Source organism: Parus major, chromosome 21, assembly GCF_001522545.3.
Source record: "Parus major isolate Abel chromosome 21, Parus_major1.1, whole genome shotgun sequence".
NCBI lineage: Eukaryota > Metazoa > Chordata > Aves > Passeriformes > Paridae > Parus > Parus major.
The window spans coordinates 2,997,773-3,017,554 of NC_031789.1; the positions used below are offsets into that span (position 1 = coordinate 2,997,773).

At 39.3% G+C, this 19,782-nt stretch overlaps 1 protein-coding gene across 3 annotated transcripts; it reads left to right on the top strand.

The window, feature by feature from the left end:
• Positions 1–4,674: 4,674 nt before the first annotated feature.
• PDPN (podoplanin) lies at positions 4,675–18,689 on the top strand. 3 transcript variants are annotated; one of them, XM_015647959.3, is made up of 6 exons: positions 4,676–5,016; positions 15,607–15,692; positions 16,122–16,215; positions 16,448–16,483; positions 16,870–16,981; positions 17,545–18,689. In XM_015647959.3, exons 1-6 carry the CDS (start codon positions 4,947–4,949, stop codon positions 17,549–17,551), a joined length of 405 nt encoding a protein of 134 aa, XP_015503445.1. In that variant the 5' UTR covers positions 4,676–4,946; the 3' UTR covers positions 17,552–18,689. The 3 variants fall into 3 exon arrangements, with proteins under 3 accessions (XP_015503447.1, XP_015503445.1, XP_015503448.1); XM_015647962.3 differs by having other exon boundaries at positions 4,677–5,016; positions 16,870–16,975; XM_015647961.3 differs by lacking the exon at positions 17,545–18,689 and having other exon boundaries at positions 4,675–5,016; positions 16,870–16,985.
• Positions 18,690–19,782: the final 1,093 nt, after the last annotated feature.

Sequence of the window (19,782 nt, forward strand, 5' to 3'; positions counted from 1 at the left end):
AATGCCATCACAGAGAACCACAATTTGTACAAAAAAACATCTGCCCATAAATCTCAAATTAAATTATTTAAAGTGTAGAGACTTGCTTCTTTCTCTTTAAATGTATTTATTTTGAGAGTCAATTCAATACATCTTGGTTTTCTGGCTAGGATGGCACCTGGCTGCCCTAGAATTTCTCTTTCCATCATCCTCCTGTGCAGCCTGGAGGCACTGACTCAGTGTGTGCCCATTTCTCAGATCCTAAAATATTTTTGGTTTCCTCTGTACCCCATAGATTGGAGGGCTGGTAGATAGTGATTTTGGTGAAATTGATTTATATCAGCTGAAAATGCATCCCCATCTCTAAAACTGACAAATATTGTTGTAGCTTAAGGACTCCAACCTCAAGCATTGTTGCAGTTTTCTCATTCACAGTCTCTCTTCTCCACATCTGACAGCTTGGGCTGCTCACAGCTCTGTGCATTTGTTGTACTGTCAGGAGCACAGATGGTCAAGGAAAAGGGGTTGATTTATAGCTGCTTATCTTTAAAAAGCTGCATAATATGCATATTTGCATTTGTCAATACTCAGAGCAATCCCTTCCTATAGGACACATTTTACTTTTTATTCTTTTATTAACAAGTCTGACTTCACATCATGAATGTTCTCCCTGTCAGTCAGGAAAGGCTGCAGAAACACAGACAGGGTGACAGCAGCACCTTCCATCTCCCATTCCCTGACACACCCAGTGAAAAACCTCAGGATTGCCATTTTGGCAGCTCGAGGCTGCTAGGTGCTCTCATCTCCTGCATTCCAGAAATCAGAAACGAAACCCACAGTGACTCAAACCCAAAAGGGACACACCTTTAAGGACCACACAAATCAGTGATAAGATATGATGGATTTGAACTCTTAACAGTTTGGGAATTAAAGGGAAGGTAAAAGCCATTCCTGAAGACAAGGATCTACAGTTCTGCAAAAGCTGTGAGCAATCCCACCCAGCAGAATCTGCTGGAAAAACACCTCAGAGTAAAGTAAAGCAAAGTTGCCTCATGGAGAGCAGATAACAAAAATTGGAGCTATCACCTGGGGACTCCTCCTCTTTCAAGTAATTGAACTTTTCTTCAGACTGAATGGAGTGTTTCTGGATTTCAGTACCTGCCAAAAGGGGTGGGCTTGGCTGCAAAGGGAAAACAGGAAATGGCTTGAAAATTAATAAAGCTTGCAGAAAACAGCTTTTATGCTTCTGACCAAATATTGCAGGGCCCACAGCTGCCCCCAGGGTACAGAAACAGGAAATTTGGCAGCAGAAAGAGACAGTATTTTTTTGAGTTACAGAGCAGATTTGTAGAGGATGTCATCAAATGGAATGCTTAATTTACACTTTTCGAGTGTTTTTACTGAAAGAATAGGAAAGGAAAATATGGGTTTACTTTCTATGAGCTGGAGATGCTGTAAGCTAGGATTTCACTTGTCCTGTGATGATGGATGAGATGGTTCCATGGAAAGAGAAATTTTAGCAGCACACAGATGAACAATTCTGTAAGAAGTCAGGCAGAAGGCAGGAGGTGTGTCCCCATGCTACAACCCCTGCCCACTTGGGAGACTGTGGAGATGTAGCTGGGATATTCCTGTGTGGAGAGACATTTGTGTGCCCTTCCCAGTGAGTGTTTAGAGAGAGCTCATCCTTGGGTGGACATTAATCTGAGTGTGGATGATCTTATGGGTTATTGACATGAAGTCAAACCCTTTTGTGATGGGAGGGATCTGTGATTGAGTTCAACCCCTGGGTTCATACAGTGAATCAGGGGAAAACATCCTCCTGCACAGCTCTGCCTGTGAGGCAGAACGTGCTGCAGGTTACAGTCACCACTTCTCTACTCCCCCAGCTCTGCTTCATTCCTTGCTCTCACTGAACCAGAGACAGTCTAAGCCTCCCACAAGACTCTGCAAACCAGTGATACAATGAGACGGAAAGAACGGATTATGAAATGAAAACACAAGTGCTGAGTGTACTCGAGACCCTTTCCACCTCCTCCCCAAAACCACGGGGATTAAAAACACAGACCTGCCTGGCAAAATAAAAAGAGTGACCCATGCACTCATATCCTGGCAATTTGTGGGAATTGTCATAACACACCCAGACCAAATTACAACATCCCTGAGTAGAACTAACCTGCATTTCACGCCAGCATTTGAGCACACGTGCAGCTCCACTGCAGGCAGCACAAACACACACTCAGGTATGTGCTCACTCCTCTTCTGACACAGGCACAGGACTAGGAGCTGCTTTAAATGCAGATGAATTGTTAAATAAAAACCTGTGAATATCTCCTTTATTGTCACAGAACCTGTTGGCTTAACAGAATTAGAAAGCAGTGAAGCAGTTTCATTAAACCCCCTCAATGTGGCACAGCTCAGGGGAAACTGCTCCCTCATCTCCCTGGATCCATCTCCTCTCCCAAGGGGATGTTGGCTCCTCCAAAGGAATTTTGTTGATGTTTTCAATCAGAGGGCTCAGCAGTGTCTCCCAGCCTTCATCTCCTTGCACAGCAACATGCTGTCCCTACAAAGACAAGTTCCTGCCCCTACTGTCCCTCGGGAACAATTCCATCCCAAGATGACAATTACTAAGATATTTCTAGCTTTTGCATCTCTGGACACATTTCTTGCCCTTTGGTGTGCTATGATACCATGATAGAAGATGATTTTATTAAATTATTCCTAGTTCAATAAGTTAATCTAAGGAGTTTTCCTTTCAGGAACAGGCTGGAGCAAGAGATATAGGCTGGTATAAAATGGAAGAATAATAAAAGTATTAAAAAGTGTTGGAATAGGTGCTGGAACTTTGGTATCTCCAGTTCCTGAGAGCTCAAGTGCCTCAGCTCTATACCCAGAATATGGCAAAGTTTAAAGTGAGAATTTATATAATTCAGCAAAAAGCTTCTCCTTTAGAAAGATTTATTCCTAAACATGAGACAAAATTGATTATATGAATAATCAAAAAAGTAAAAGGTCTTCTGAATACTTTTGAAAATTGAATGGAATTCTAAAAATCCCCCTCTTTTTACTCCTGTTGAGAATTTGTTAACATTTAAAAGTCACTGTTTGTTCTTTCATAGCGTACACATTAATTTTTTGTTCTGAAGATATATAAAGAATTCCAAACATTCCATTCTGATAAGGTAAAAGAGAATTTGTTTCAGTCTTTCAAAATAAGTTCCATTAAAACTGACATACTCCCCTAGCAATCTTCACTTTCCTATGAGGAACATTTCCCCAAGAAGCAAACATTCTTTTAAATAAATTTGAAACAGAGTTATCAAGCAATAATTAATCCCAGACTTTAAGATGCTGAAAGTTAGTACATGGCAATGTTTATTTTGCTGTTTTCCTGAAGACAATCAGCCAATATTGCCTCTTGTTTCTTTGCATTGGCACCAACTGTTCTCATCCTACACTCCTCTTCATCACAAAAAACACAATTATAGCACCATAATTGACAGCTAACGAATTCCTTTGGTACCTAGCACTTCAGAAAGACAGAAAATACCTATGGAAGGTGTTGCATTCCCCATCTGCAGCCCTTTTTACATCACTGCTTATGTTTAGATTTGTTTGGGGCCTTTATATCACCGAGTGTTGTGGGGTCTTTAACAACAGCTCAGACTCACATTCCCTGTGCAAAACAATCCAGCCCTGGTTTCAGGGTTTCTTTTTTTGTTTGTTTGGTTGTGGGGGGGTTTTGTGTGTGTGTTTAGAAAGAGACAAAACCTCTGCCACAAGTCTGTCCCACTCCTCTGGCAGAGGTTATTCCACAGCTGTGGGCAGAAAGGAAATAAATCTGTGCTGGTGTCCTGGACCTGCAGAACCCAGGGGAGAGGGTCCCACATTTCCTCACCCAGCTCTGTCACTGGCACAGTTCACACATGGTTAAAACTCACTACACTCTTAAACAGATGCAACTCAGTCAATTATCCCTTGCCCAAGATGAGGCAAGGCTGAGAAAAGGATTGATAGAAGTCATTGTTCCCCAAATCCTGTTCAGCCCCGGTTTGTGTCTCAGAACCATTCTTGGTGAGCTGAGGTGTCTCTTACACAGGGTGGGGGTATCCAACCTCACACCCCAGAAACACAGCCAAGGAAAACGTAACGAGTCTTGCCCAGGCTGCTGGAGGGGCTGCACTCCCAGAACTGCACATGAAAAGGAAAAATCCTCTCTCTGAAGGGTGCTATCAGCTCCCCAAGGCCAGCGAGCCTGTGGGCAGAGAGAAATGGTCAAGCACAGCCAGGATGTCACTTGAGGACACAAGATGAGAGACACAGACACACAGGAAAATTCAGACAGTATTTACTGCAGAATTAAATAGCCTGCCCTAAAAACTATTTCAGTATCCCTAAATGCACATTCAGTACCACACTTGCTTAGATAAACATGGGGGCTCACTTGGAAATGAAAAACACATCAGTTCACTGCTGGAAATAACAAGAAAAGTGTCCTTAGTGCTGTTCCTTAAGGATTTTTTAAAGACAGTTTGCAGAAGGGAGGGAACACCTCGCTTTGCCTAAATTCCTTTTCCCCCTTTGCTAAATAAAAGTCTTCTGAAAGCCACAACAGGTCCTGTAACTTTAAACCTGAGCTGAGATCATAATTTTGGTCCTGACCAAACAGCGTGGGGAGGGCGGGCCTGGCTGCTCATTGAGGACCACTTTAGGCTGCTCCCATCCCTTGGCTAAAGAAAAGAAGTCAGACTCCACTCAGTTTTCATTAACTGTTCAGTTATCATCTGAGAAAACCTCCCCTCTTTTCGCTACAGCAGCTAAAGGAATATTTGGAATACCAAAGTATTTTTTTTGCAGTGATTTCTTTTTATCATCTCAATTCTCCACTGCCTCTGAAAGAATTAATCTGAATTTGGATCCGTCTGGCTTCAGGATTGGAAAGCGACTCTCTAAGCAGATCAAATATGTTTATTAAAGTTCCATTCTTCATCTTCGTCCTGGGGAGCCTGCCTTTTGTAGCACTTGCTCAAGAAGGTAAGGAGAAAGTTTGGTTACAATTATTTCCAGACATTTCCTGTAATTTAACAGTTTCTGTGCTCTCTCATGAGTTACATCGTTACTCTGACCTGTTTGTAAAACTTGATTTGAACTTCTTAAACTGCAACTGGGCATCTACTACAGCTGTGATCTGGAAAGAAACACAGCAGAAGTTTTTGATGGGCTGAGTTTGACTGTATTAGGAAAGAATTCTGTAAGGGAGGGAGAGGTTTAGGGGCAGGCAGGGGAGGGATCCCCCCACAGCCCTTGGAAAAGGCTCCAGAATCACTGGAACACACACAGCCGGCTCTGCAAGCGATGATTTACTTTAACTGACATTTAGGGGTATAACTCCGTGAAAGTAACTTGTAAATCTGTTCATTCAGGAGTTTAATTTCTGTGCTTAGAGACATTCAAGATTTTTAGGATTTGATCCTTATGCAGGGCTTTGCTAAGTTTAACTTAGCCATAAGAAATATCTATACAATGAGGGAAACTAAACCAGGGGGAATTATTGCCAGATATGAAAAGTGCTATGTACCAAAAAGAACAATTTGGAAAGGTATGTATTTGGAATTTTATAAGAAATATACACTTCTGGGTAATATAGATGCTTAAGTTTTTCTACAGCTAAAGGAGAGGAGTCTGATTTGTTAACAGTAAATCAGAGTTACCCTGACCAAGACTTGATTCCAGGAATGTCACTTTGAAGCTCAGTCTTTCTGAGCAGTGTTTGACTCATGGTGAATGAATTGGCCATGAGGAATTGTGGTTTACAGCTGCCATTGCCATGGAACAAGTTCCAAGCAGTGCTGCAGCAGTTTCAAGTACCAGTGCTCTAAATACAGTAACTTTAAACTTTGAAAGCATACATCTACTCATCAGGCTTGGATTTGGGGACCCAAACTTTCAAATAAATAAATTACATATTAATTTAATTACATATAATTTATTTTTTAAATAAAAAAGTACCTGATTTTGGCCTGATAACAATCAGTATCATCCTGCTGGAAAGAATGGAGCTGTATTGATACACCCTGTGTGTGGATGTTGACTTGAAACTTCTAATGGTGTTCTGTATGTCAGGACATGAGGCTGAAATTCGGAGTTATGCTTCAAAATTTCACAGAAAAACTCAAGTCAACAGATATTAGGCAAGTCACAAAAGTTGTTTTCTAGGCTCACCCAGCCACCTTGTCCTTAAAAAGCATCTATATTAAATGTACTAAAGTTTAAAGCCATTAGAAATGAGGCAAAACCACCAGTATATTATAGAATTACATTAAGCAATCTAAGATACCAGAATTACAGGTTAAAAGGTGATTCATCTTCAGGCTTTTGAGAAGTTTTAAATCATGTTTTCTCTCAGCTCTGGGAGGAATCCAGCAACAATCAGGCTGAACCCCTACTAATCATAAAAATACAAGAATATTTCCTGCTTGCAAAACCCTACCTCTGCTTTATTACCTGTACAGTTTGCATTGAGCTCCAGAGCTGGATCAAGAATGTGATTTACAGTATTTAAGGTTTTCTGTATCTGTTCAGGCTTTGTGACTTTTTCTTCACGTGGAGCCAGTCATTTAGGATAACTTCCAAAGGATACACCAGGAAAATAGACTCCAGATAAAATAAGTCTGGAGTATTTAGTGTCTATCACTGCTGTTTACTGATAAGCATCAGCAATTAGAAATTAGAACAGATATGAAGTGGCAATGCCACCTTCAGCAATCTCTGCTGGCTGACAGCCAGATGGGGGAAGGCTTCACTTGTACAGTGCTTGGTGGAGTGGCTTTATCCAGACTGGTGAACCCCTGGGGAACACAGCTGGCCTGAGGGTTTCAGAGGAAAAAAAGTCTCCTTCTGATACCTCTTAACCTGGAAAAAAAATAAATAATCCTGCAGCTTCCCTTTTCTTATGGCTGGGCACTCCAGGTTATGGATTGAGATCAAATTGAGAGAAGCATATTTCCAATTTCCAAAAGGATTATTATTATTACTACTAATAATAATCATCATCATTCTCACTGTCATATTAGCAGATACCTCTTGGCCCTGCTGATCTCGTTCAGCATGTCAAAACTCAGGCAAATCTTCACAGAATCACAGGAGCTGAGGTGGAAGTTGGGCTGAATGAGCACCCAAACCAGTGCCTTGCAGACGCAACACATTTCCTGATTCCAAACCTTTCCCATGGTGCTGCATCGTTGCAGAAAAGGAGATTATTCTGTTGGCTGTCACATAACATGAACAAAAATTAACATGATTGTTTAACAAGATACCACATGTCACTTGGGCTATATCAACTGCCCTGATCTTACCTAGAGGCAAATATTAGATTATATTTCCTTATGCAAGGCAGGTTTATACCAGGTCATGTTACTTATGGTTTGGACTGAAAGTAAGAACATGGACAGGATAATTCTGATAAAATGTGTTTATATCATAAGAAAGGAAATTGAAGTTTACAATTGGCTATGAAAGATGAAAAAGTGTTTTGTTTTTCGAAATTGTAAAAAAAAGACAAATTATGAAATCACAAGAAAAGATTTTTTCAAAAGAGTCCTGATTTACCCAAAATCTGTCATAATTTCAGCAAAGCCAAACAACAAAATCAGGCAACTCTAAATCCTTTTGAAAACTGAACTCTGTAACTGCTGGTTGTAAACAAAATATACAAGCAAATTGAACAGTCACAAATTGAAAAGGGGCCCAGTCTTCTACTGAATAAACATTTCATCCTGCATGAAGAGTGATGAGTACTCTTACACATCCCATATATACCTCTTTATGATATGAATCTAACTTCACATGTCAAATTCCCAAAGCAAATATCACAGAAAGGAGAAAATCACCTTGCTGTGTTAGTAGATCTGCAAGTTAGTGTATCTGGTTTTTCAGTGTCTTCGTGGAAAACCAGCAGAGAACAAATAAAATTGGATTTCTCCTCAGCTGGGCAAGCAGAGGGGTTTGCACATCTGTATCCCAACAGCTAGTTTTTGAATCTGTAACTTCACAAACAAAGAAAAGAGTCATATTGAAGGGCTTACAAGTGGACCTTTCATTAACTCAGGCTGCACACTAAAACTGGAAACAGAGAGGCCAGATTCTCAGCTCCTGCAATTCAGCAGTTTCCACTGAATCTGTGCATTTACCTCAGATCAAGGACTTGTAAATCATCTGCAAAAAAAACCAAAAAACAAAACCAAAGCAGCAAAGAAGCTGGAGAGCATTTAGGTAGATAATGAGGCAGTGCAGGAAGGTTTTCAGGCTGTGAGGCTCCAACAGGACCATGTGGTGTTTTTCCTTGTGTCACTTGAGGTGAGCCACACGAGGACCACAGAAATGTCCACTGCTGCTGCTGGCCCAGCTCGGGCACATGGCCTGGCTCAGTGGCACATTTATTTTGTTGGTTTGTTTGTTTTTTGTCTGGATGTGGTCAGGGACTACAGGATGGAACCCAAATGCTGCCAGATCCTACCCCTGACGTCCTCCCAGATCCTCTCAAAGGGCCCCTCTGATTTGTGTGTGCACAGACCATCCTCTCCATGGGGATTAATCCCACAGCAAAGCTCAGAGCTCTGCAGTGCACAATTTGTTACACAGAGCTTCAGAAAAATATGTGGGATTGGGACTATAGGTATGCTGGGATGTGCTAAAGAGAAACAAATGAGGAAAAATAAGAGACAAATGCACTATTGATTTCCAACTCTCCATCTCAGAAGCTTGGCCAAAAACTCTCCAAAGACATAGAAGCTGGTGCTGAGCACATTCTCATGTTGCTTTATGACTTCCTCATGGTTTTTTCCATCCTTCTATTTGTTGATTACAAACACTACAACATCCAGCACAAACTGCATCAGAATAATCCTTTGTGAGAGCACAATTCAGCTGTTACACCATCACCATTTTCAGGCAAGCATGTTCTGTGTTAGGAGAGTTTTAGTCACACTTAGGGACACACTTAAGTCCAAACCCATATTAAAATGTTTTTATGACTATGAAACCCATCCAAACATTAGCTAGTCTATTGTTAGTGGAGTATAAAAGTCAGACTAAACACATTTGAAGGGAACTTGCCTGCTGCATGGCAACATAAAGTAGGTAGCCAAAAATCACTGTGTGAACAGAATTAACACCTAAGAGTTTCCAGTTCAGTGTCTGGCATGAGTATTTCAAACAAATGAGTTGAGGAACCTGCAAGATGTTCTGCTTGCAGATACAAAGGGTTAGTAATCTCCAACAAGGCAGCTGTGAAAGGGCACATGGCTGCAGCCTCAGAGTCCAGAGCAGGAAGTCATTTAGGGAAAAGATTAGTTTATTACTGTATTAGAGGTCATTTCTTAACTCCTTTTGTTTTCATTTGCATATCCCAGTATCTGTATGCAGATGTCTGCTTTGTGCTGCACATTTGTCCAAATTTCCCAATTTACACCAAGTTTTGTACTTTTCTCCTTGTCTTGGCTGCAATTCTCCTTCCTGGTCAGCCCTGCAGTGAAAAGACTGAAAGTTCTGTGATTCTGCCACTTTACAGCAAGATACAAGAGACATTTACACCTTGATCACAAGTCCAGCTTTGTTCCAACCCTCATTGCTCAGAGCAATTGGACTGTTAGTAAAACTGCAAGCAGGGAAATGGGGTCACAGGACAGCAAATCTCAATAAAAAAGTAATTTTATCCCATATTGGTGGGATAGCAGGTCTGAGGTCAGTGTGCTTAGTAGAGAAGAAAGCAGAGGTTGACACAACTACTTTATTAAAAGCATAAATTTGGAATACTCATCTCTAGTTCTGCAAGGAATATTTTAAGGGAATATTTTGTAATGGAGTTCATCATTTTCTTCCTAGTGCCCAAAGCTCTGTGGCTGATTTTACCATGCATAAGACAAAGTTTAGGAAGTTTAGGAAGTTTCCAGTTTTATCTCCCCTGGCTTTGTTTTGTGACTCTGACTGGGGTCATTACATACACCAAGCACTCGAAGAGTTGCTTCTCTATCTGCCCAGTAAAAGCACATTTTGGTTTGCTTTTCTGCCAGTGGGATATTGTAACATTCAGAAGACATGTGATTTACTTGAGGAGCAGCCCAGTGCTTCTTTGCCACTTGGCACTGTCGATTTAAACTCTGGCTTCGTTCCTTTGGCTCAGCCAGCCCCAGCAATAAAACCCATCTGTAGCAGGGTGTGGTGACCGAAGGAAATGTTTCTGACAATTCAGCAAAGCATTGTCATCACGAGTTACATGGAATACCTGACCAAAGTCAGTCATACTCTAAATAAGGCTGAGCTAAATCCTTCCTTGTGCTTCATGACCATTTCCCGGCTGGCAGACACTTTCCAAAGTTTCTGGTATTCTGTCACCCAGCTTCCTTCATTAAATAGAGCAAAGCTGTCAGTCTTTGTCTAAGGAAACTGCAGAAAGCACTTCAGGATTTAGACAGTACATACTTTCTCCTGAGCAACAGTCTAGACACTTAAATACACGCCAGGGGATTTTTAATGGCGTGACAGATCACTCCAACTTCCAGAAAGAATTAACAGAGAAAGAAAATGCCAATGTTGTGGCCCCAGACAAACCAAGGACACAGAGTTCTCTGGATACTGCAGACACACTTCTGCAGGTACAAATGAGAATTTCAGTTCTCATTAACAAACTTCTCTCCTTTTCTGAAGTCTGAATATTTTAACTGTCAAAAAATTCAAGTTGAAAAATTCAAACCCCAGAATCCACTATATTATGTTTTTTGATCCCTTGTATTTTCGAAGTACAAAAAATTTTGTGCCTTGGATTTGAAAGTGTTGAACAATTTCACAACAAAATAAACACCTGCATACTTTAAAAAAAATAAATCAAATAATATAAAAACAACAGAAAACTATTCTCAGACAAAATTAAGCTAATGTAGATTTTGGACATGACTCTGGAATACACTTAAATTGAGGATGAAGCCAAATCACAGACAAAAGTGCTTTTGAAAATTACAGAGCTGCTGGATTTAAAAGGCAGATCCCTTGCAAATCCTGCATTTTTATTAAACCTCCATCACCATGAATAGAACTTTTTCACTGAATTACAATAGAACCAATTCCAATAATGATACAGTGACTCAGTTTGCTCACAATCAAATTAAGTGAAGGAGGAAAAAAGGGAATTCCTGTATCAGGCCATAAATGCTGAATAAAATGCAGTCAAAACAGGATGGCCAACACACACATCCATGCCCAGTCCTTCAAACAACACCACTGGGTCTGTAACAATTCCGGAAGCAGGCACTGAAATCCGTCAGTCAGCTCCAGATGTTTGCTCAGTTACATCTCCAGCAGAAAAGGGAGATGTCCCAAGTGGCCCATCCTGCTAAACTTTCTGCTAGCTGATATTTTCAGCTGTTATAAATAACTGAAGCTGGTTTTATTTTTTTTCTTTTTGTTTCACGTAGAAACAGGGCAATGAGTAAAGGATTATTGCAGTTCTTGCTGGAGGGAATCCTTCAAGGTTTGCCATTTTTATCTCCTGGTCTCTTATCAGAAATGGAAACATTCTATTTTGAGGGCTTCCTATTTCAAGGACTAAGCTAAAATACAGGCTTACCACTGCCTTTACCCACTAGTGTTTGGGTTTATTCAGGTTTATGCAAGGAGAGAAACAAGATCTTACAACATTTTTCATCTTCAGAAGTATCTTTGTTGGTTTTGGAGATACCTGAAAGAAATGTTAATGAACAAGAGTTTTACAACTCCCTCTCCTTTCCAACACAACCAGTGTGCTTTGAAAGCAGCCCTAAGAGGTTTTTCTAGTAAACTGTCACGCATGGAAGTAGTGAGCTCAGCTTCTCCTAAGTGGGTCATGGGATGCTTAAGCATGGGAGGTTTTCAAAGTAGTATTAAACTTTTAAAGACATCAAATTTTGTCCTGGTGTGAGAAGCTGCAGCCTGAGAGCAGCTGGGACTTTGAACTGAAAGGCTCCCAGCTGGAACTCTGGCAGGAAGGGATGCAATGATTAATTCACATCTGCAGCAATGTATAGCTGCAAACAGAGGAGGCTCCTTGGAGACAGCCCCAGCACTGTGAGGCAATGTTTTTATTTACAACCTCCTCTAAGATAATATTAAGAACACATGCAGAAGCACCACTTAACCCTGACTCTTGCTACATTTGGCCCACATCAGATGAAACCAAGAAATGACACAGGGACACACCCCCTAATTGCCATTTGCATTCCCTTTGATGTCAGTGGTGCAGAGCCTTGTACTGGGTATTGTTCAGTAGTGTCTCCCAATTTCATTTCAATATTTAACTTCATTATGACTTTCTCCAACAAAGAGCTGTCTAGTATCCAGTGCTCCTTCCTGCAAATGCAGAGCACTGATAATAAATTTCCTCCCAGTCTTTCTCTGGTATGTGTTTTGGTAGTGTCTAACCACCACTGAGCCACCTCCCCTGTCAGTCTAAAATGAACCTGGAAATAGAATCCAGAATAGAATATCTGCATCAAATACAGAACCTCAGCTCGAACAGGGCTGGGACAAGACCTCCAGACTGACAGAAACCAGATCAGCCTCAGCTTTGGGCAGTTCATAGGGATGCCATATTCCAGTTTCCCTTTGCAGTTAAGGAAAGGCAGCACTGCCAAGGATGACCCAAATCTCAGGTGAGCTGAATTATCTTCTGGAGGTATTTATTTTTTTCCCTACAGACTATAAAAGAAGATAAGGGCAAGCAGACACTTTATTTAGGTGCCTTTATTAAGAACCTAAAATTAGGCAAGATTAATCTGGGCCACCTCCTTTTGTCAATCACAGTGCTGAGAGGGCAAAGACACTGAAATAGGTTTTCTACCTGCCACTTATGGCCAAGAATTTGCAACAAGTATCACAAAAGAAAAAATTATTTTACGTTTCTTTGTGACTTTCATTAATTTTCTACACCTTTGGTGTGTGACACACTTTCCTTTCCTGCCTTCACTACCAGGCAATTTTCAGGGCTGAAAGTTACTGCCATGCCAGGAGTATGAGCAGCTTCTCCCAATAAGCTGCTTGTTGGTAACATATAAAATATATTTCACCTTCTCCTGGAGATTTTCCTCTAGTAATTGGTTTTCTCCTTCTCTGTTTATTATCAACTAGTGAATAAAGGATGTTTCTTCAGTTCTGACTGGGGTTACAAGGTAAACTCATCCATACACATTTGAGTTCTATTGCAATTTCTTAGTTCACACTTAACATTTACATAGCCATGATTGTACATATTTGTATGATGTAAAACACAATATTGTATTTTAAAGATATTATTTTATAAGTAAAAAATAAGGATTATAAAATATTGTCGTATCTTAAATTGCACTGATATTTAGAGAGTGTCTAAATATATAACATAAAGTCAGCCCTCTTTATGCTACTTCAACAATACCTGGTCAAAAAATGACCAAACCATTATTTTTACCATCTAATTTGGAATAGTGATTTACCCTGTTTTAGTCTTTCCATAGATTATAAAGTGATTTCTGGGAGACCAACTGGCTTAATTAGCTATATTTGGTCTCTTGTTGGCATAACATGAATAAAGCTTCTTCATCTACTACTGCCTGAAGTAGTAGCTGCACACTCTTTTAGCTCCTAAATAGAAACTGTATCTGTGTTCAGGCTTAGAAGGGTACAGAAATACAAAATTCTATTTACTTCAGTAAACATGGAATTAGAAATCTAAGTTTAGTTCAGTGTTTGGTCTCTTGGCAATGAGACAAAGCTCTCAGTCTTACATTGGTGGAGACTGATAAAAATTATCTATTTTAGTTGAGAAAACAGTTTTGGGGGCAAAGGAAAAATATTTGCAAATTTCCAGTAGAATGAAAATGAGAGTTTCAAGTAAAACCAGGGTTTTTTTTTTACCTCAGTGGAAAATCATTCATCTGCATGAAAAATTTCCTTTAAGCTGCCAGTACTTTTTTTTCTTTTCTTTACCAACTTCAAAATTAAATATTGGTTTTTTTTTTTTATTTGAAACAATTTTTTTAAATTAAAAGGGGCAGGTAAAAATGAACAAAATTTAAATGGAACTTACAACTAAGGAAAAACAATTTCTGAGTGACATCTGCACAGCTGATCCAAAGAGATTCTACCCCTTTTTTCAAATTTTTACTTGTCAAATTTGTCAAAAATATCAAATTTGACAAAAATTTGTCAAATTATCAAGTAAGATGTCCATCCTAATTTCAGTCACAGAGCAAAAGCTGTTTACTTGCCGCTATATCATATATAAAACAAATAGGGTGCATTCAGGCATAATAAAGTTTTCCATAAGAAGTATTTGGAGCCAATCTAACAACTCAGAAATTATCTAACTTCACATGCAGAGGAGATGAGAATGTTTTTAGGTCACTAAACAAAAAATGTAATTAGTAGAAACAGTGTCACAATTTAATAAAACAAAGAGGTTGTGAATATTTCTCATACCTAAGATATTCAAATCTACAGTAATTTTCACTCTTTAAAAGAATTCTTGTGAAAAGCTGTCTTTCTGATCTGGTTGCTTTGATAAATAGAAGCTAGATACAAAATTTAAATCCAGGAAAGAAGTTTTTTTGGTGCTTTTTTTTTTTAATCTGAAGTACTTGCTCAGGATATCTACCATTAGCTCTTTGCTTAGGTTTCAGCCACTGGTATTTGCAATTAGCAGGACCTTTATGCCCCAGGCAGCAGCAGGAGAAGCAGCCTCACCTGGCTTTGTAATCACCAGGAATTACAAACTCCCAGGAGCTCTCACACCACATTAACATCACACTCTGCCTGTCACAGGGTTATGAATCAGCACAAAATTGAATTAAATGATATTTAGGTTTTCAGCACACTCTTGGTACCGCCAGTTATCTCCACACAGATGTAACTTTCCTGCTTTACCTTGTTCCAGCTCATTTCCCTACTGGTGAATTCTGGCTGTACTTCTGAATTAACAGCACTGTGTGTGCTAAAATCTAAATATCCATTTTATCAAAGAGCAGAGATGAACCAGGGGTCTGGAAAACCCTTGCATTGTTATCTAAATATTCAAATTATGGCAACTAAGGTTTGCAACTTTAGGAAAGCCTCAGGACTGATTTGTGTAGGAATATTTCCAAACTATAACTGCACCCATAAGCATTGATGGAAGCTCTAAAAATAAAGATTACAGCTGGGACTGAGCTGAAAGATGGGAGAAAGCTTTCACTGTTTTAGAAAATGGAAGATGCTTGAAGTCTATAATACCTAATACCGAAGGTAATGCTTAGCTTGAAATCTGGAATCATCACATCCACTTTGGAGAAACTTTGCTTAATAAACCAGGAAATATTTTCTTAGATAAAATGTTAATAACCAGTATGTTTCAAGGTTGTACCAGAGTTAAGTGGTACAGTTAACTCAGCTTTTTGGCCTACTGCTTTGGACAGGAGTATAACAGAATTCAAGCTTATTCCAAATAATTTCCCATTCCCATGTGGGCAAGGGCAGGGGGACAGAACACTACACAGAGGTCAGGTTTAATAAAGTTTATGTGTCAGAGGAGCCAGAACATGTGATTACCAAGTAAAATCCTGACTCATTTTCTAAAATTTTATTCAGCAAGCTCAGTTCTAGAAGGAGAAGAAAGTGCAACAATTGATTTCAGAGACAGAAATGACACAGATTATGAAGAATTACCAACAGTGGTGAGTATATAATGCTAAATAAAAGATCTTTTATGCTACCTTTTTATTCACTGCCACCTCTTCAGTATCTCCCAAACAGTTTCAGTGAAACTAAACTCAAAATCTAATTTACAAAAACCCACTGAAAAAAGTCAGGTCTGCAAAATTCTGCAGCCTCCTACACCTTTTGCAATCCTACCAAGAGATGTGATGTAGAAAGCCTCTAGCTGGGAAGACAAATCAGCTTGCCTTGGTTTGTTTTGGTCACTGTACACTGTCAAACATGAGAGGTGACAACTTAAAAAAAAAAAAATCCATGCCTGACAGACCAATAAATTAAAATGCTATTTTATACATGTAGACAATGTACAGAGGTTTGCTTTTCCCTCTTTTTCCCCCCAGTTCTTGTCATTGCCCACAAGATAACACAATATAACAAATCTCTTGCAGTTTGGAGAACTGAAGACTACTGAAAGTTCCTTTGTCCTGGATGGAGAAAGTGAAAATGCTACTGCTTATGAAGTTAACACAGAAAGTCTTGATGGTAAAAATCCCTTTCATTTCTGTTTTATCATATCCAAGTTCTACTGCCATCTACTAAACAATATCTGGAAATCAAAAATACTCTCACAAACTTTATTTGCTCACTTTCTACCAAAAGAACAACCACAAACCATTGTGACAAAGTCAATAAAGTTTTTCCATAGCCTTTCAAATTGGAAGGCAACACTCAGGACAAAGCAGAGTTAGTAATTATTGTATTTCTGGCTTTACAGGTGAACGGCGTGGGGAACCAGAGAAAACTGATGAAGGTATTAAAGAGAAGATTTGCTTATAAAGACAAGGGGGGATGTAACTGCCAGAGAATTCCCCTCCCAGCAGCCCTTCCTGTGCCCATGGCATTAAGTAAAAGTTTCAGGGGAGGCACAGCCTGCTCCCTGAGCTGCCTTCCCTGGCTCACCTGCTGGCTGTCTCCATATCCACATCCACATGGAGCCCTTCAGCCCAAAGGCACGCTCACATCCTGAACATCCTGAACATTTGGATGCTGAGCATCCAAACCTGCTTCAGAGTCCACAAGATAATAAGAAATTTCCCCAAGGGGTGTGATGCAGCAGAACAGCACCAGCTCTATCAGTAGCCTCTTATCAATGGTGTCCATGAGATACCTACTAACATTCCCAATTTCTTCTTTCAGGTGGTCTGGGAACAATTGCACTGGTTGGAATCATTGTTGGAATCATTGTTGCAATTGGAATCCTTGCTGGAATAATAATTGCAGTTGTAAGGAAGATGTCAGGCAGGTACTCGTAAGTAAATTGCTCATCAGGCTTTTTCTTCAAGCATCTTCCTCTGAGCAGGGTCACAGCAATCTCTTGGGAAATTTCCAAGGTTTCTGTTTTGACAAAACAACCCATTTTCCTGTTATACAGTGCCTTAGACTCAGCAGGAGCTGCCAGTGAGGTATGGGGTCTGCACGCTCTCATGTGCTTCAGAGGAACTTCCCAGACAGTGTGCACATATTGTAATTATATCAGATTCTTGGGGCTGGGATTGCTCTGATGAGCAGAATAATTCATGAGGAAGGACTACAGGACTAAGTTCCAGAAGTACAGGATAACATGTGGACATTGAGGAATGATCTCTACCTTATTTTTTGGTGACACACAAATCTAAAGAGTTTTATAAACTCTGAAGGAGTAAGAAAATCCCAAAAAACCAAGCAGATACTGTGCACCAGGAAAAAGTGAAACAGGAACTAGGAAGAGAAATAAAAATGTGATAGGAAAGAAAAAGAGAAGGAGGAAAAAAGATCATGTAACTTACATTTGGGTAATGATGAATAATAAAATGTCTACTTTTTGTTTTCCAGACCTTAAACACAATTGAAACACGCAACCATGCCAGTCCATGCTGGAAAATACAAGTGCTTCTTATTTTATACAAACAAAAGACTATTCCTGTATTTGTGTGAGAAGATGATCCATGGAAAATATTGTCAAATAATTTCAGATCTATGGGGATACCACACAACTCTAAGAACCACCCTCACACCCCTCCTTGCACCGAGCATGGAACATTTCATAGGATTTTCTACTAACCAGAATTTTACTAGAAGAAAAAGATTTTGCAGTAAGAAAAATCCTGCAGCAAAGAGATGTACATCTGAAACGTGATTTGCAGGTATTATATGCTTGGGTTTTAAATGCTACCAAAGATTTTTTCACATTACATCATATGTATTCTTTTCTTTTTAAAAAAAGAAAGCGGTTTTGGCTGGTTAAGTGCTCCTGGCATGTTTATCTACAACATGATGTATCAAAAAGGAGGAATTAGCTTCAGTGGCAACCAGTTATTTACAAAGTAGGAAAATACTGGATTTTGGAAGCTAAAATCTTTCCACTACTGATACAGATTTTCTGCTCTTGATACTTATGTTATTTTGTGGCAAAATATGGTGGGTCTGGCTGGAACTGATCTACCAACTGAAAGCTTGCTCGTCTAACTATGGCATCAGGAATTTCCTGCCTCCTCTTGTTGCAGAGATATGCAGGAATTGAAATACACATCCTGAATTAAGGGATACTTGGAAAATACCCAGTTTTGTTGGGTCACTTTAGGGCTGACGTGTAGAAGCTTTTGAATTAGCGTATAACTTGATATTTCTTTATGTCTGTCCCATTTTCTAACTGTACAGTTGATTTGTTTGACAACTTGTGCAACACCAGGTCAGAATGTGTCACTGCTTTGGGGTCTGCAGCTTTTCTGGGGCTTATTTAGAGCATCACAGCCTGAATATACAGAGCTCAGAGCAAAGTCTTTTCATGTCAAGTGGCTGCAGTGCATCAGGTTTCCTAAATTTTATGGCATTTCAGTGTTTGGTGTAAAAATCATGATAATCAATATTGTCATCCATTGCTAAATTTCTCAGTTTATCTGTGTTTGCTTTTCTATTTCTTTCATGTGCCTTCAATATCAATACAAGCTTTGGAAATAAAAATAGTAATATAAACTGTATTATTTTACAATAATTGTTTTTGGTTTTCTTTAAAAAAAAGTAAAATTCCTTAAACTTCCTTCAATTTTCCTGACTTATTTTGCTACTTGTCTTAATGCAATGTCTACAACCAAGTAATTTGACACTGATAAATGAATTATAATTTAAAAATATATCTAAACATATTAGAGAAAACTTATTCAGAAGTCTCTAGTTAGTTCTGGAGCTGATGTGATGAGACCAGTCTGTGACCAAGGAATAAGCTTTATCTTTGTGTAAATTCATATGAAAACAGGAAAATTAAAGTTTTTTTCTTCTTTCAGCAAAAGAATATGAATTCTGTTAGCCTCAATTTAACAATTTGTTATCTGTAGTGGGAAATACCCCATAAGGTGCTCTGATGCCTGCTCAAATGCATGGCATATGGAATTATGAATTATTCACCCACTGGAGAGAATAGCACAGATGTCACCAGTTTCTTCTGCATCAGCTCAGCCACTCCTAATTTGCAAATAGCAAAATGAGGAAACCTTTCTTATGCCACCAATAGTAGCAATGCCCCATTTGAAAAATACAGCAGAGAACTTTTCTGGACAGTTCTGAGTTTCCTTGGATTATGGACAGAGCAGTTGAACAGTTGAACATTCAACATGTTCAAGGACACTGTGCTTTGTTCCTACTCCAGAAGCCATTTTAGCTTCATGCCACAACTAGTTAATTTTTCTGGTCTTAACTGTGCCTTTATAGCCCACCCCCTTGTTTAAGGCAAGTTGTTTTGTTTAAAATCTTGGGAAAAAAATTCAACCTTTGACCAAATGGCCCATGCTCCACTGAAACTTTTAGGGGGCTTCCAGCACTGGGGATTCAGTGTTAAATATTGTGCTGTACTAAATATGATGAACAAAAACACAAAGAGAATTTCCTTCTGATTATCAGTTGGAGTTCAGGATATTCAGTTATGGCTAAAGAAAACAAAGGCTCTGAAGAACCAGAAGGTATCTTTTATTTTGAAAATCTAGCAACTGCTTCTGCACTGATACATTCAATATTCTCATGATTCATACACCTTGCTGCCTAGAAATCTCAAGTGCAGAACATTCCAGTCAGCTCCAA

Excerpts from the sequence above, each read along its gene's own strand:
- PDPN (XM_015647959.3), top strand. The coding sequence starts at position 4,947 with ATGTTTATTAAAGTTCCATTCTTCATCTTCGTCCTGGGGAGCCTGCCT. Across the intron at positions 15,693-16,121 it reads ATGAAGAATTACCAACAGTG|TTTGGAGAACTGAAGACTAC; the intron begins GTGAGTATATAA and ends AATCTCTTGCAG. Across the intron at positions 16,484-16,869 it reads ACCAGAGAAAACTGATGAAG|GTGGTCTGGGAACAATTGCA; the intron begins GTATTAAAGAGA and ends TTCTTCTTTCAG.